The sequence below is a fragment of the Danio aesculapii genome, chromosome 12 (genome assembly GCF_903798145.1).
Source record: "Danio aesculapii chromosome 12, fDanAes4.1, whole genome shotgun sequence".
Lineage (NCBI taxonomy): Eukaryota > Metazoa > Chordata > Actinopteri > Cypriniformes > Danionidae > Danio > Danio aesculapii.
Genome location: NC_079446.1, coordinates 688,761 through 702,701, shown reverse-complemented (window position 1 = coordinate 702,701; position 13,941 = coordinate 688,761). Strand labels below are relative to the sequence as shown.

The 13,941-nt window shown below is 40.9% G+C and overlaps 1 protein-coding gene across 2 annotated transcripts in view; it reads left to right on the top strand.

Moving 5' to 3' along the window:
* wu:fj29h11 (uncharacterized) overlaps nt 1-11,791 on the top strand; it is a 73,080-nt gene extending 61,289 nt beyond the window's left edge. For both annotated transcript variants that reach the window (XM_056470206.1, XM_056470207.1), the window contains 9 exons: nt 763-1,025; nt 1,148-1,293; nt 1,365-1,449; nt 3,801-3,912; nt 5,553-5,672; nt 6,801-6,989; nt 8,295-8,490; nt 10,037-10,229; nt 10,846-11,791. In XM_056470206.1, coding sequence (XP_056326181.1) covers nt 763-1,025; nt 1,148-1,293; nt 1,365-1,449; nt 3,801-3,912; nt 5,553-5,672; nt 6,801-6,989; nt 8,295-8,490; nt 10,037-10,229; nt 10,846-11,217 — 1,676 coding nt within the window. In that variant the 3' untranslated portion in view covers nt 11,218-11,791. The remainder of the gene's footprint in view (nt 1-762; nt 1,026-1,147; nt 1,294-1,364; nt 1,450-3,800; nt 3,913-5,552; nt 5,673-6,800; nt 6,990-8,294; nt 8,491-10,036; nt 10,230-10,845) is intronic.
* Nucleotides 11,792-13,941: the final 2,150 nt, after the last annotated feature.

Here is a 13,941-nt window from a genome sequence, read left to right as displayed (position 1 = left end):
GAGAGATCTGCAGAATGCCACAGGAGAGGGACAATTCTCCAGCAGGATAGCGCTCCTTCTCATACTTCAGCCTCCACATCAAAGCTCCTGAAAGCAGAGAAGGTCAAGGTGCTCCAGGATTGGCCAGCCCAGTCTCCAGACATGAACATTATTGAGCATGTTTGGGGTAAGATAAAGGAGGAGGCGTTGAAGATAAACACAAAGACTCTTGATGAACTCTGGGAGTCCTGCAGGAACTCTTTCTTCACCATTCCAGATGACTTTATTAATCAGTGATTTGAGTCATTGCAGAGATGTATGGATGCAGTCCTCCAAGCTCATGATGGAGTCAGACACAATATTCATTCTGTTTCCACTGCAGCATGAGCACATATTCTATACTGGACATTATTGAAGCTTCAGTGACAGAGTCAGACCTTACTGTCCTAATGAAATCAGTCAACATCAAGACATGATCAGATTATATTGTGCTCAAATAAGCCTCATCTAGAGGCCTTTACCTTTCATATAACACACTTCTGATACCAAATAATCAACTAGAAATCAACTTATTATATGTTGTTCCTAAAACTTGGATAGACCACAAGACTTCTGTCAGGTAGTGTAGACTAATATACACTTTCTCTCTCATCTATATTATTACACACCAAAACGTTTATGACGACATTCTCTAGTGTTATCATGATGTATTGTTAAACCTCTACACCTCTGTCTTAACTCATGCACTATATTAGTATTTGATCTTCCTAATCGTGTGTTCAGGAAAGCACGATAAGGAGGCGTTCAGCGAGCACGACCGAGAATTATTCCTGCAGATCTGCGGGATCGAGCGGCTGTCCCAGCGCGTGACCACCGAACCCCAAACGGAGAGCTACAGACCCTGTCCTGCGGTGCAAACGCTGGTCCGGCAGCTCGTGCCCTTCATCCAGAGGTTTATTCTGCACCACAGCGACTTTGAGGAGGCTTACGGAGAGCTGAAGGATTCTGGGATTGCTCAACGCATCAGCGCTCTCAGTTTCGGACAGGTAAAGTGAAAACACCTTTAGGCATGGGGCGATTCCCACAGTTAATGTTATTAATTAATTATTATATCTTATTTTCTACATCTTTGCATGTGAACAGAGCGTGTGTCTGTGTGTTTGTGCAGGTTGGGAAGCTGTATATTCATTATCGGCTCGAGCTGCCGGACGAAAGCCCAATCTTTGAGAGCGAGGATATCATATGTCTGCTGAAAGACCAGAAGGAGCTGTACATCCACAAAGATCATCTGTCGGCCAGACTGGACATCTGCAGGTACAGCGTCTGCCGGCAGCTTCAGCAAACCGGATGCTTCTCTACGCTCATTTCTCTTTATTTTATTGCAGAGAGCTGGTCAAACTGTTCACAGCGGATAAGATGTTTGCTAAAGAGCTGGAGCGGTTCCTCCAGGGCCTTGTGACCTGCATAAATGTGAGTTAAGTGGTCATCTGAGGCTTTAAGGGGTAGTTCACACAACAATGACAAGGTACTATTAATTTAAAGAGCCACAGAAGGTTTTTCTTCAGTAGATTATTAACCCTTGTGTGCTGATGGGTTGTTTTCATCCACTCTGGGCTGATTTTGAGTCTTAATCTGACCACAACTTTCAGTAAATATGATGATTTTTGCTGACAAATCTTATTTTGACACATGTTCTGGGAAAATGCTTTGAAAATTTGCTCAATTTGACTTCCCTTTGGTGATGTTGATGTCTGTTTTTGCTCCATTGACTTCCATTATAATCACATTTATTGATTGCAAAGCAATGACAGCAGATAATCATGCATTCTTGATTAGTGTTGCTGGTTTTCCCTGTTGGTAAGAGGGATAATGTGTCATTTTTACATCATTTGCAGTGCAAAAAAAAGCTTTGTTTCTGGCTTTTATATGGAGTCTAGTGTGTGTGTGTGTGTGTGTGTGTATGTGGCTCCTGATGACACACTGAGGCATTCATGAAAATAATATGAATGTTAATACTGATGTGGGGAGCTGAATATTAATAAATAATTGAATGTTAAGTCATTAACACATCTTGGAAGTGTTATCATTATTCACTGATGTACAATCATCATTCAGATATATTTAAATTAATTTGTAATGATGAATTATTCCAAAGTTATTATTCTTTCTTTATTTGTAATTAATCTATTTTGTTGTTATTTACTGTATAATATAACATCAGTGATTCATCAACCACAAAACCAGGCTCAAGTTATATTAAATTATGAGGTTTATATGCTGCATTTCAGAAACATTTAATGTACTAAATCTGGCTGGAGTAGCTGGTTTCATGATATTCATGTTTTTTGATGCACCTAAAATACTTTGTAAAATGGTTTGCCATACTATTTTACTACTAAAGTATGTAGGAATAGCCAGCAATGCATTGTACCAATAAAAATTTTTTCATCTATGTCAAAAATTAAACTATATATCCTTCATTTATATAATTATATGTTCATTCATTCATTCATTTTCTTTTCGGCTTAGTCCCTTATAATTATATATTAAATTATATAATTTTTCATACTCTAATTTTCTCAATATTTAGATTTTTGTGAACCCTTAGATTCAAGTTTTTCAGGTATTTTAGCCAAATATTGTTTATTTTAACAAACCATACATGGAAAACTATGATGCATAAACCCAAAAACTGTATAATTATCAGACGGTATATTGTAGTGCTGGGCAAAAATTGCATCCAGTTAGTTTTTGCCATAATATGTGTGTACATATAAACACACACATGCGTGCATATATTTGAGAACATCTCATTTTCGTCCGCTTTTATGGGGCCGGGTCGCGGGGGCAGCAGTCTTAGTAGAGAACTCCAGACTTCCCTCTCTCCAGACACTACCTCTAGCTCCTCCCAGGGGATCCCAAGGCGTTCCCAGGCCAGCCGAGAGACATAGTCCCTCCAGTGTGTCCAGGGTCTTCCCCGAGGCCTCCTCCCGGTGGGACATGTCTGGAACACCTAGGTAGGCGTCCAGGAGGCATCTGAAAAAGATGCCCGATGCACCTCAGCTGACTTCTCTGGATGTAGAGGAGCAGCAGCTCTACTCCGAGCTCCTCCCGAGTGTCAGAGCTCCTCACACTAACATCTATAAGGGTGCGCCCTGCCACCCTGTGAAGGAAGCTCGCTTGTATCTGAGATCTTGTCCTTTCGGTTATGACCCAAAACTCATGACCATAGGTGAGAGTAGGAACGTAGATTGACCTGTAAATCGAGAGCTTTATCTTTCAGCTCATCTCCTTAATCCACCTGTCAATCTCACGCTCCATCCTTCCCTTACTCGTGAACCCCAAGATACTTGAACTCCTCCACCTGGGGTAGGGACTTTCCTCCAACCTGGAGATGGCAAACCACTTTTTTCCGGTGGAAAAGAGCATGTTTATTTATATTTAGATATACAATATATATATATATGTGTATGAGACAAATATTATAGAGATGGAAATATTCAGGATGGGGGTTTACTGAATAAACTGAATACTGAATCTAGTTTTTATGTATGTGTGTGTGTGTGTGTGTGTGTGTGTGTGTGTGTGTGTGTGTGTGTGTGCGTGTGTGTGTGTGTGTGTGTGTATTACATACAGATAATAAATGTGTATAACACACACAGATATATTGTGTCTGAACAAACTTTTATTTTAGATGTGATTAATCTTTGCCCAGCGCTAGTATATTAGCATTTTCATTTAGACATGATTAAAAATACCCTTATTTAAAAGAATTAATTAATGAAACTATGCAATGCAATCTGCTCTGGTGTGTATCTCAGGATGGAGCTGCGTTGAAGAGATTTCTGGATCGGGAAAACGCTCAGAAGCTGCCAGAGAATGAAGAAGCGTGGGACGTCCCAGCGCCGGTGGTAGTGAAAGCAGAGCCTGTCGGTGTGTATTTCTCTGTATGTGAGCGTCAGGGATGTGCAGTGACGTCCCTGGAGTCCCGATGAACTCACATTTCATTTGATCTCCAGTTTAATGTGCGCCTGATTTCATCATTTCTCTCTCACCGCCGGCACACGGCACATATGCTAATGCGGGTTTGTTTGTGGCTCTGCGCGCTGACATGAAAGCGCAGCTGTTGCCGTGGCGATTGGAAGAAATGACGCACACACACACACACACACACATTAATAACTAGGTGAGGGAATATTTAGGGACTTGTAAGATCTGATTTTGGGGGTCACGGTCAGATTCCAGAATGATTCGTAACTTTATATTTGTCATATTTCTCCTGCTCTACTTTTACATCTTTACAAATTTACATTTGAACCAGAATTAGAGTTTCTGTGATTCTATGATGATGAGTTACTATGAAAGTACCCGCATCTTAATAATCGTTTGGTTTTATTAAAGAATTAATATAAAGAATTATATTAATTGTCCAAAAACAAAACAATTTTTGTTGTTTATAACATTAAGAACTTTCTGACCAATCAGAGCCAAGTAGACTCATCAAATTAATGCAGAGTCATCTAACCAATCAGAGCAAAGTAGAGCCATTAGACCAGTCAGATAACAGCAGAGTAGAGAATTCTGACCAATTAAAGCAAAGAAGATCAAATCAAATCAAAGCAGAGTCATCCAACCAATCAAAGCTGGGCAAAGCTATCAGACCAATCAGATAACATCAGAGTAGGGAATTCTGACCAATAAGAGCATAGAAGACTCATCAAATCAAAGCAGAGTCATCCAACGAATCAGAGCAGGGCAAAGCTATCAGACCAATCAAATAACAGCAGAGTAGAGAATTCTGACCAATTAGAGCATAGAAGACTCATCAAATCAAAGCAGAGTCATTTACCAATCAGTGCAAAGTAGAGCCATTAGACCAATCAAATAACAGCAGAGTAGAGAATTCTGACCAATTAGAGCAAAGGAGACTCATTAAATCAAAGCAGAGTCATCTAACCAATCAGAGCTGGGCTAAGCTATCAGACCAATCCGATAACAGCAGAGTAGGGAATTCTGACCAATGACTAGAAAATTCTGATCAATTAGAGCAAAGGAGACTCATCAAATCAAAGCAGAGTCATCCAACCAATCAAAGCTGTGCAAAGCTATCAGACCAATCAGATAACAGCAGAGTAGAGCCTTCTGACCAATCCAGAACAAAGTAGACTCATCAACCCAAAGCAGAGTCATCTAACCAATCAGGGCAGAGCCATCAGACCAATCCAGAACAAAGTAGACTCATCAAACCAATCAAAGCAGAGTCATCCAACCTACCAGAACCCAGTAGGCCCATATTAGCAAATCAGAGCAGAGTATGCCCATCTGACCAATATGAGCACAGTAGCATAATCAGACCAATCAGAATCCGATGTGGTCTGGAAAGGCGGGGTTTAGAGAGAGCAGATCCTTCAAGCAGGTGTGTCAGAAACTGAGAACAGAGTTGAAGCAGCAGTGGAGATTGAGGAAATCAAAGTGTTTTTGACCTTATTTGGGCGTACACCTGCCGTACCAGACAACAGCACAACATCTATCAGCCTATAATGTGGAGCTGTCCTATGTGTGTGTGTTTGCAGTGGTTCGTCCATCAGCATCTTCCCAGCAGGACACGGTGCAGCCGGAGCAGAATAAAGAGGATCGTCTGGTCTGCTGGCCACCCAGAGCATCACTGCACAGAACAGGCGGCAGCAGCTCCGGTACACCACAATATTTCATTTTTCTGCGAAGTACATGAGCAATATCACACGAGTAGCATTGCGATATGGCTGTATGTCAGCACTGGTGGGAGGTGTGCTTTGCCTTAAGTGTCCCAGCAGTGCCGATATACAGCCATATGGCACTGCTACTGGTGTGATATTACGTTTATACAACAGTTTGGCAGCATAATCATGTAAATAAAAAGGAAAATTAAACACAGAGATGCTTAAAAATCCTTATGTACGAGGAACTACTTTCTTCCGCCATTCATTCACATCTGCAGCGTTTGAGTGATTCTCTCGCGTAATGTCTAAAGTGATGACTAAACAGCTGATTTTGCTCACATTATAAGATTATAAGGCTGAACAGCATGAAATGCCATCAGTCTACAGAGATTTCCCAGTATTGCTCTATGCAATCAGGAGATCACAATAATTAACCCCCAAAAAGCCAAAGCAAAGCAAACACTAGCAGATTACTGTGGTATAAATACAGCACTACAACATACAGATAAGAGAGATCGACTTAGAGCATCACTTACCTGATTTATAATGATTTGATCAGCTGTAGATCAGAGTTTCTCTCCTTTTCTCCTCTATGGTCTCTGTCGCCATCTTGTGGCAGAACATCAACCCTCTTTGCTCTGCTCAGTATGACAGGCTGATGGCTGCATAGTTGCAATCTAAACAACCACATCCTCATCTAAAGAAGCCTCAAACGTACATGATGTTGTCCAACAGCTGCAATATTTGTCAAGCTGTAGTGAGTTTATTGATCTGCTGTCACTCTGTGTGGGCGGAGTAATACACAAGAGTGAAGAGGCTGTACAAGTGCTGATATTGCAGAATATCACACGGCTATCAGTCAATCAGATTCGAGAACCAGACAGAACTGTTGTATAAATATATATTGTGATATGAATACAATCCCACCAGATAGTTTGAACAGCTATAGTGTTTGTAAATAATTGATTAATGTAATCTGATAGTGATGTTTTTGTAGGGGAGAGAATCATATATGAAATATAATAAGCAAATTACAGGCTAGGATAAAAACGAAATAAACAGTGCTTTATGGTTTTCTTCAAATACAGAAATACAGTGCGTGTGTATCTGTGTGTGTTGTAGTTTCAGGCAGTCAGGCAGTGGATGAGGTGATGAAGATCTGGCCGCCGCCTCCTCCTCCAGCTCAGTGTGTTTCCGGGTCAGAGTTCAGCTCTTCCAGCTCCAGTCTCCATCCACACGCAGCAGATCCTCCAGCAGAGGTCAAAGTTCAGCAGGAGCACACGATCAAGAGCAGCACGGCACCACACACAGGTCAGGAATATCAAAACAAAACCTTGATCGCAAGTGCTCAGTTTGTGATCACATCTCGGTTTTGTTCTGTTGATCTGTAATTTCAATTATTCGTAGCTTCGGTTCTATCACTGAATGTGAATATCAAAACAATAGTAAAGGGAAAAAATTCCACCACCCGTCCAAACTTTTAGGATACCGGGTGTCAGATTTGCACAATCCATATGCACAATGCTTTGGCTTGTTTCCCTGGCTCGGAAGCTTGACAGAGCCCCTGCGCGTATCTACGGTTGCTAAGCCACGATTGGTGGGTGGTGGTTTTTGGGTGTGGCTTAGCGAAGGGTCAATCACTACTGAGAGTCCAAACACTGAAGGGCAAATCCATCCATGCGCAGCTCTACAGATCCAGAACCATGCAAGCCAGTGGCGACAGCGGAGAGGAAAAAACTGAACAATTAAAAAATAAAACATGTGATATTTAATGAATCTCGTCTCTATCTAACGACTCTATCAGGTAACGTGTCACAGGGTCAGTACACTGCTTCAATCTTTCGCTTTCACGCTTGTACTTAATAATATTAGCTTAACCTCAGACACTGTTGGTTGGTTGCTGTTGGTTGTGCACCTTTTTTACCAACCAAGTTTGTCGACGCCATTATAACGACACAGATCACTCTGTCTATTCAGTTCTGCGGAAAAAATAACTGGCAGGTGGTCATTTGTGTGTAGCTTCTCTTTATTTATTAATGATTTGGTTATGGGTAAAGCCATGCTGGTCGGGATGTTGAAACGGTAGGCTACAAATAATTAATTCGTTATGAATTAATTAATTATTCATAAATGATATTATTCGCCGTCTACGACAATGATGCCATCGTCCTTCGCCAAGTTTCACATTAGACATCGAACGATGCCAAATCGGTCAACATCGCCCAACTCTAGATTACGTTGAATTATTCAAAAGTCACGCAGCTCATTTCCTACATGTAATTAGTAAACTATCGCTATCTGCTTATTTCATGATATTGCTAATGTGTTGGTAGCTTAACATTAATCCAATATTTGCTTTAAACACATGCACGGTTCAGTTCTTGCAGGAGTAGTGGAGTCTAGAGCTATAAAGGCTCCGCCCTCTTCTGGAAAGGGGCGGGGAGCAGCAGCTCATTTGCATTTAAAGAAACACACAAGCTACATGTTTTTGCTTTGATACAAAACTCTGCATTTACAGAACTTCTGAGAGGAATGTCACAGATCTAACTGCTAATAATGATTCAGGAGCATGAATATATATGACTAATGTGAAACACGACATCTTTTCCCTGTCAGAGCGGAGGGAGGAGGTCTCCGTGCGGGACGTCCAGCCTGTGGTCAGTCCTCAGAAACCTGCAGAGCCAAACACAGATTCAGATGAACAGCAGAATCCGAAAACTGAAGAGGAGATCAGCATAACTCAAACCACTGAAGAGGAGAAGCAGATCCGCACAGCAGGAGATCGACACACACACCAGCACAGCGCACCACAGTATGTTTCTGATGCTTTATTCACTAGCTGGGTTTACTTACAAAGAACTAGATTAATGTGCAAACTGGAGCATCTATTTAAACTGCATGTCTAATTATTGTCAGTCATTTAATCACTCTAATGAATGTGGTTACTCGACTCAATACTGCTTAAGATCCCTTTAAATCTTAAAGACGTGAATGAAACTCTTTTAATTTGGACAGTTATGCTATTGTAAAATCACAACGTTTCAGATCTGATATGTCTGATATATCTTCACTGAGATACTGAAATCATCTCTATCTATTAAAGCTTTTGACACGTTATTTAAAATATGCCGGCAGCTCGCTCTCTGCAACTCTCACATGATCCTCCACTGAAGCTAAGCAGGGCTGAGCCTGGTCAGTGTCTGAATGGGAGACCACATGGGAAAGCTAGGTTGCTGCCGGAAGTGGTGTTAGTGAGGCCAGCAGGGGGCGCTCAACTTGTGTTCTGTGTGGGTCCTAATGCCCCAGTATAGTGACAGGGACTCTATACTGCTCAGTGAGCGCCGTCTTTCAGATTAGACAGTTAAACTGAGGTCCTGACTCTCTGTGCTCATTAAAAATCCCAGATTGTCCTTTGAAAAAGAGTAGGGGTTTAACCCTGGCATCCTGGCCAAATTTGCCCACTGGCCTCTGTCCATCATGGCCTCTTAATCATTCCCATATCATAATTGGCTTCATCATTCTGTCTCCTCTTCACCAATCAGCTGGTGTGTGGTGTGCGGTCTGGCGCAAAATGGCTGCCGTCGCGTCATCCAGGTGGATGCAGCACATTGGTGGTGGATCAGGAGATTCCCCCCTATGTGTAAAGCGCTTTGAGTGCCCAGAAAAGTGTTATATAAATGTAAGGAATTATTATTATTATATATAGCTAAGACATAGCTAAATTAGAATTTTAATGTGGCATGTAGATATTTTCTGCTGGCCATTAGAAATAATCCTTAGTGTTTATCCCTGTATAAGTCTGAAATTTCTAATGAGGTCTTACAGTCTTACATTTGACTTGATGAAACCTGCAGAAACCCTGATATACAGATGAAGTCAGAATTATTAGCCCTCCTGTATATTTTCCCTCCGATTTTTGTTTTACGAGAAGATTCTAATCATAATAGTTGTAATAACTCATTTCTAATCACTGATTTCTCTGTGTCATGATGACAGTAAATAATATTAGACTAGATATTTGACTATTATTCAGCTTAAAGTGTCATTTAAAGGCTTAACTAGGGTAATTAGGGTAAAGTTAGGGTAATTAGGCAAGTCATTGTATAACAGTGGTTTGTTCTGGAGACAATCCAACACTAATATTGCTGAAGGGGGCTAATAATATTGAGCTTAAAATGGCTTTAAAACTATTAAAAACTGCTTTAACAAATAAGACTTGAAAAATTAATAATACTGTGAAAAATTCCTGAATCTGTTCAACATCATTTGGGAAATATTGGAAACAGAAAGAATTAAAAAAATCACAGGAGGGTGAATAATTCTGACCTCAGCTGTTTAACCCATTCCTGTGCTTCTAGAGTCCCGGCTGCTGCTCCAGAGTTGGTTCTGAGCCAGTTTCAGGGTGCGGAGAGCGTCCAGAGGCCGTCTATATCTTTGGACAGTGCTGTGTGGAGCCGAACCGTGTGTGCTGAAGAAGTGCTGGAGGATCTGCCGCTGAACTTCAGTCTGCCGGACACTCTGCTGCTACCCAGAGACGGCCAGATGACTGAGGTGAGGCTTATTGGTCCATCCCAACAAATCTGTACAGCTGATTGGCTGAAATATGCTTAGCCACACCCCTTCAATTGTTAGTTTGCTTTGAGTGAAAGATGAGATGTACGTGTCATCAGAGGGGGAAAGCCCCGCCCACTAGTGCCCATCTCTCCATCTCATTAGCATAAACAGCAGCCCTGAGTGAGAAGCAGCCGTCTGTCCATTAGCCATTAGAGTGTTTGAGCTGCTGAAGATAATGTCAGCATAGACTAAGAGGATTCTAGATGTGGAGTTTTAGATGAACAGGAGCGACATAGACTGACAGAAGACTGAAGCACACACTGACAACACACACAGTGCTGTTTTAGAATCTGGTGATGCACAGGCGTCTGTAGCTCCGCCCTCTTCTGAAAAGAGCACAATCTCATTTGCATTTAAAGCGACAGTCACCAAAACGCCACAGTCAGAGGGTCAGTTTCAGGGAGTTAGAGAACATTATCTGTGTGATATATAGAGCTCAAACTGAAACACACACACACTCTAGACACTGTACATCTCGTTTAAAGGGGCACAATAGGTCTCCTTTAAAGGCGCTATAGAAACTAACATGTATTATTATTATTCTGATGAGCAGGACGCAGCGAGCATCGGTCAGTGGGGCGAGCAGCTGGTGTTCTCCTTCCTCCAGCACTGGCAGAGCAGCGGCTCCGGGCCCTCAGAGATCACCTGGTTTAACCAGAGCGGCGAGAGCGGGCGCGCCTGTGACTTTAAACTCAGCTTCTCTGACCAGGAGATCTTGGTGGAGGTGAAGACCACGGTGAGACGCGACCGTCACTTCATCCGCATGTCTGCCAATGAGCTGGACCTGGCGCTGAAGGAGAAGGAGCGCTACCATATTTACCGCGTTTACGGCGCAGGAGATGCCCAGCACGTCCGACTCTGCCGCATCCGCAATCTGGCTCAACATCTGCACTCCAAATCTCTGGAGCTCTTCTTATTCGTCTAGCTGTCGTTTAAAGGAAAACTTTACTTTTTTAGGGAATAATCTTACATTACAGTGGTTAAACAGGAGAGTTTTACCAGTTTTGTAACTGGAGCACTTTTAGCTTAGCTTAGCATAATTCATTGAATCAGATTAGACCATTAGCATAACATTCAAAACATAACAACTTTAACTTTCCATCAGTCCTAGTACAGGATGTAACTACAGAAGAATCAAGCTTTAAATTAAAAAACAAACTCTTTAATCATTTTTGAATGCGATGCTAATGGTCTAATCCGATTCAATTATCTATGCTAAGCTAAGCTAAAAGGGTTCCATCACTCTGAGATTGGCTGAATGGATTGAAATTTGGTAAAACTCACCTGTAATCAATTGATTAACTCTAGATGAGCTGTAAAACGAGAATATTTAATTTTTAAAAGTGGAGTTTGGCTTTTTTTTAATGATGTCTGACACTGTTCAGTTCTGCCTTTATCACTGTTTCTACTGATTCATGGCCAGTTTGTTCACTGTTAACCTACTCTTTTGATTTTATAGAGCTCAATTCAGTAAATAAATGCAATGTTTTGTAAAAGAACAGATTTTGATGTCTGAATGGATTCTAGTCTGCATTATTATTCAAAAACTAGTCTCTCTTTGTGGTAATTTATCTTGACAGTAAGATGTCATTTGATCAATGCATAAATTAACAACGAACAATGCAATCAAAGTGTTTATTTCACTTGAGATTAATTTACTAAACTCTGATGATGATATTTTTCATTGAACATGACCTGATTTTAGCCTAAATGATCATAACATTAACAGGATTACAACTGTTTTTGGTCAATATGTAATACATTAAACAATATATAAGAGCAAGTATAAAAAACACGTAATATAATATATAATATAACCAAATAAAAAACAACAAACAATTAATCCATAAATTAAAAGAATGAAATAGTAATACAAAATGTGAGACAGTATTGAGGAAAATAAGTATTCTCGAGATCAATTTTAAGTTCAGATCATTAAAAATGGGCACAGAAAAGTGTTGTTTATATTTAAAATATTTTACAAATGTAAATTATATTAGAAATATTAATATTTGAATACCATTCATATCTAATAATAATGTTATACTTTTGTTGAGTGTGTGTGTGTATATATACATATAGAGAGAGAATAATAATACAGGTCAAGTGTTTAACTTTAATGTTTGTAATGATAACATGATGTAATATATATATTATTATATATTTAAATTGCTGAGTGTTTCCTTGTAACATTTTTTTGGTTCTCATAACGTTCTGGGAACGTTATTTTATGGTTGTAAACGAAATAACCTAAAAATAGCGTTCCACTAGCATTGTATGTTGGTTATGAAACCAAAAACCAACATTAAGGGAACATTTTGTCTTCTGGGTTGGCCCTTAGTTTAAAAAAACCACATTAAAAAGCACTGAATGTACACTCAATGGCCACTATATTAGGTACACCTTACTAGTACCGGGTTGAATCCACTTTTGCCTTCAGAACTGCTTTAATCCTTCGTGTCATATGTCCATATTGACATGATAGCATCACGCAGTTGCTGCAGATTTGTCGGCTGCACATCCATGATGCCAATCTCCCGTTCCACCACATCCCAAAGGTGCTCTATTGGATTGAGCTCTGGTGACTGTGGAGGCCATTTGAGTACAGTGAACTCATTGTCATGTTCAAGAAACCAGTCTGAGATGATTGGTGCTTTATGACATGGTGCGTTATCCTGCTGGAAGCAGCCATCAGAAGATGGAGACAGTGTGCTCATAAAGGGATGGACATGGTCAGCAACAATACTCAGGTAGGCTGTGGCGTTGACACCATGCTCAATTGGTACTGATGGACCCAAAGTGTGCCAAGAAAATCTCCCCCACACCATTACACCACCACCAGCAGCCTGAACCACTGATACAAGGCAGGATGGATCCATGCTTTCATGTTGTTGAGGCCAAATTCGGAGCCGAGCATCTGAATGTGTCAGCAGAAATGGAGACTCATCAGACCAGGCAACGTTTCTCCAATCTTCTATTGTCCAGTTTTGGTGAGCCTGTGTGAATTGTAGCCTCAGTTTCCTGTTCTTAGCTGACAGGAGCGGCACCCGGTGTGGTCTTCTGCTGCTGTAGCCCATTGGCGTTAACGAGCAGTTGGACAGGTGTACCTAATAAATTGGCCGGTGAGTGTATATGGTAATGAGTAATGAGCGTTTACACTAATAGCATGCCCCTGAAAAGTTCTCATTTCATTAAAAATAAATGACTGAACTTTTCCAGGAGTCATCTGTCAGATTAAGATCCACTTTTCCAGAATAAGCTAAAGCATAAAAGAAGTGCGTTTGTCGTTTTACTGAATTCATAAAACTATATGTCACTTCAAACAGATAATCTTAGATTTATTCTAAAACTAAAGCATCAGAGTAATAAATAAACTTAATAATCAAATCTCAAATCAAGACATTCCTGCACTGAGGAACTGCGTCTACAACAATAAAATCTAGCCTCAGCGCTTTATGCAGATTCTGCCTGCTGATTGTGTCAGACTCGTACTGCTATTGGCTGAAGCGGTCAGTGGGCGGAGTGAAGTAAGCTGACGCGCGCTGCTATTGGCCGATGTGCGCAGTGGGCGTGTCTCCACAGCCCTCTCGGAAGCTGTGATTGTTCCTCAGTGTCACAATAGAGAGCCGCAGCGGAGAGACAGGATGAT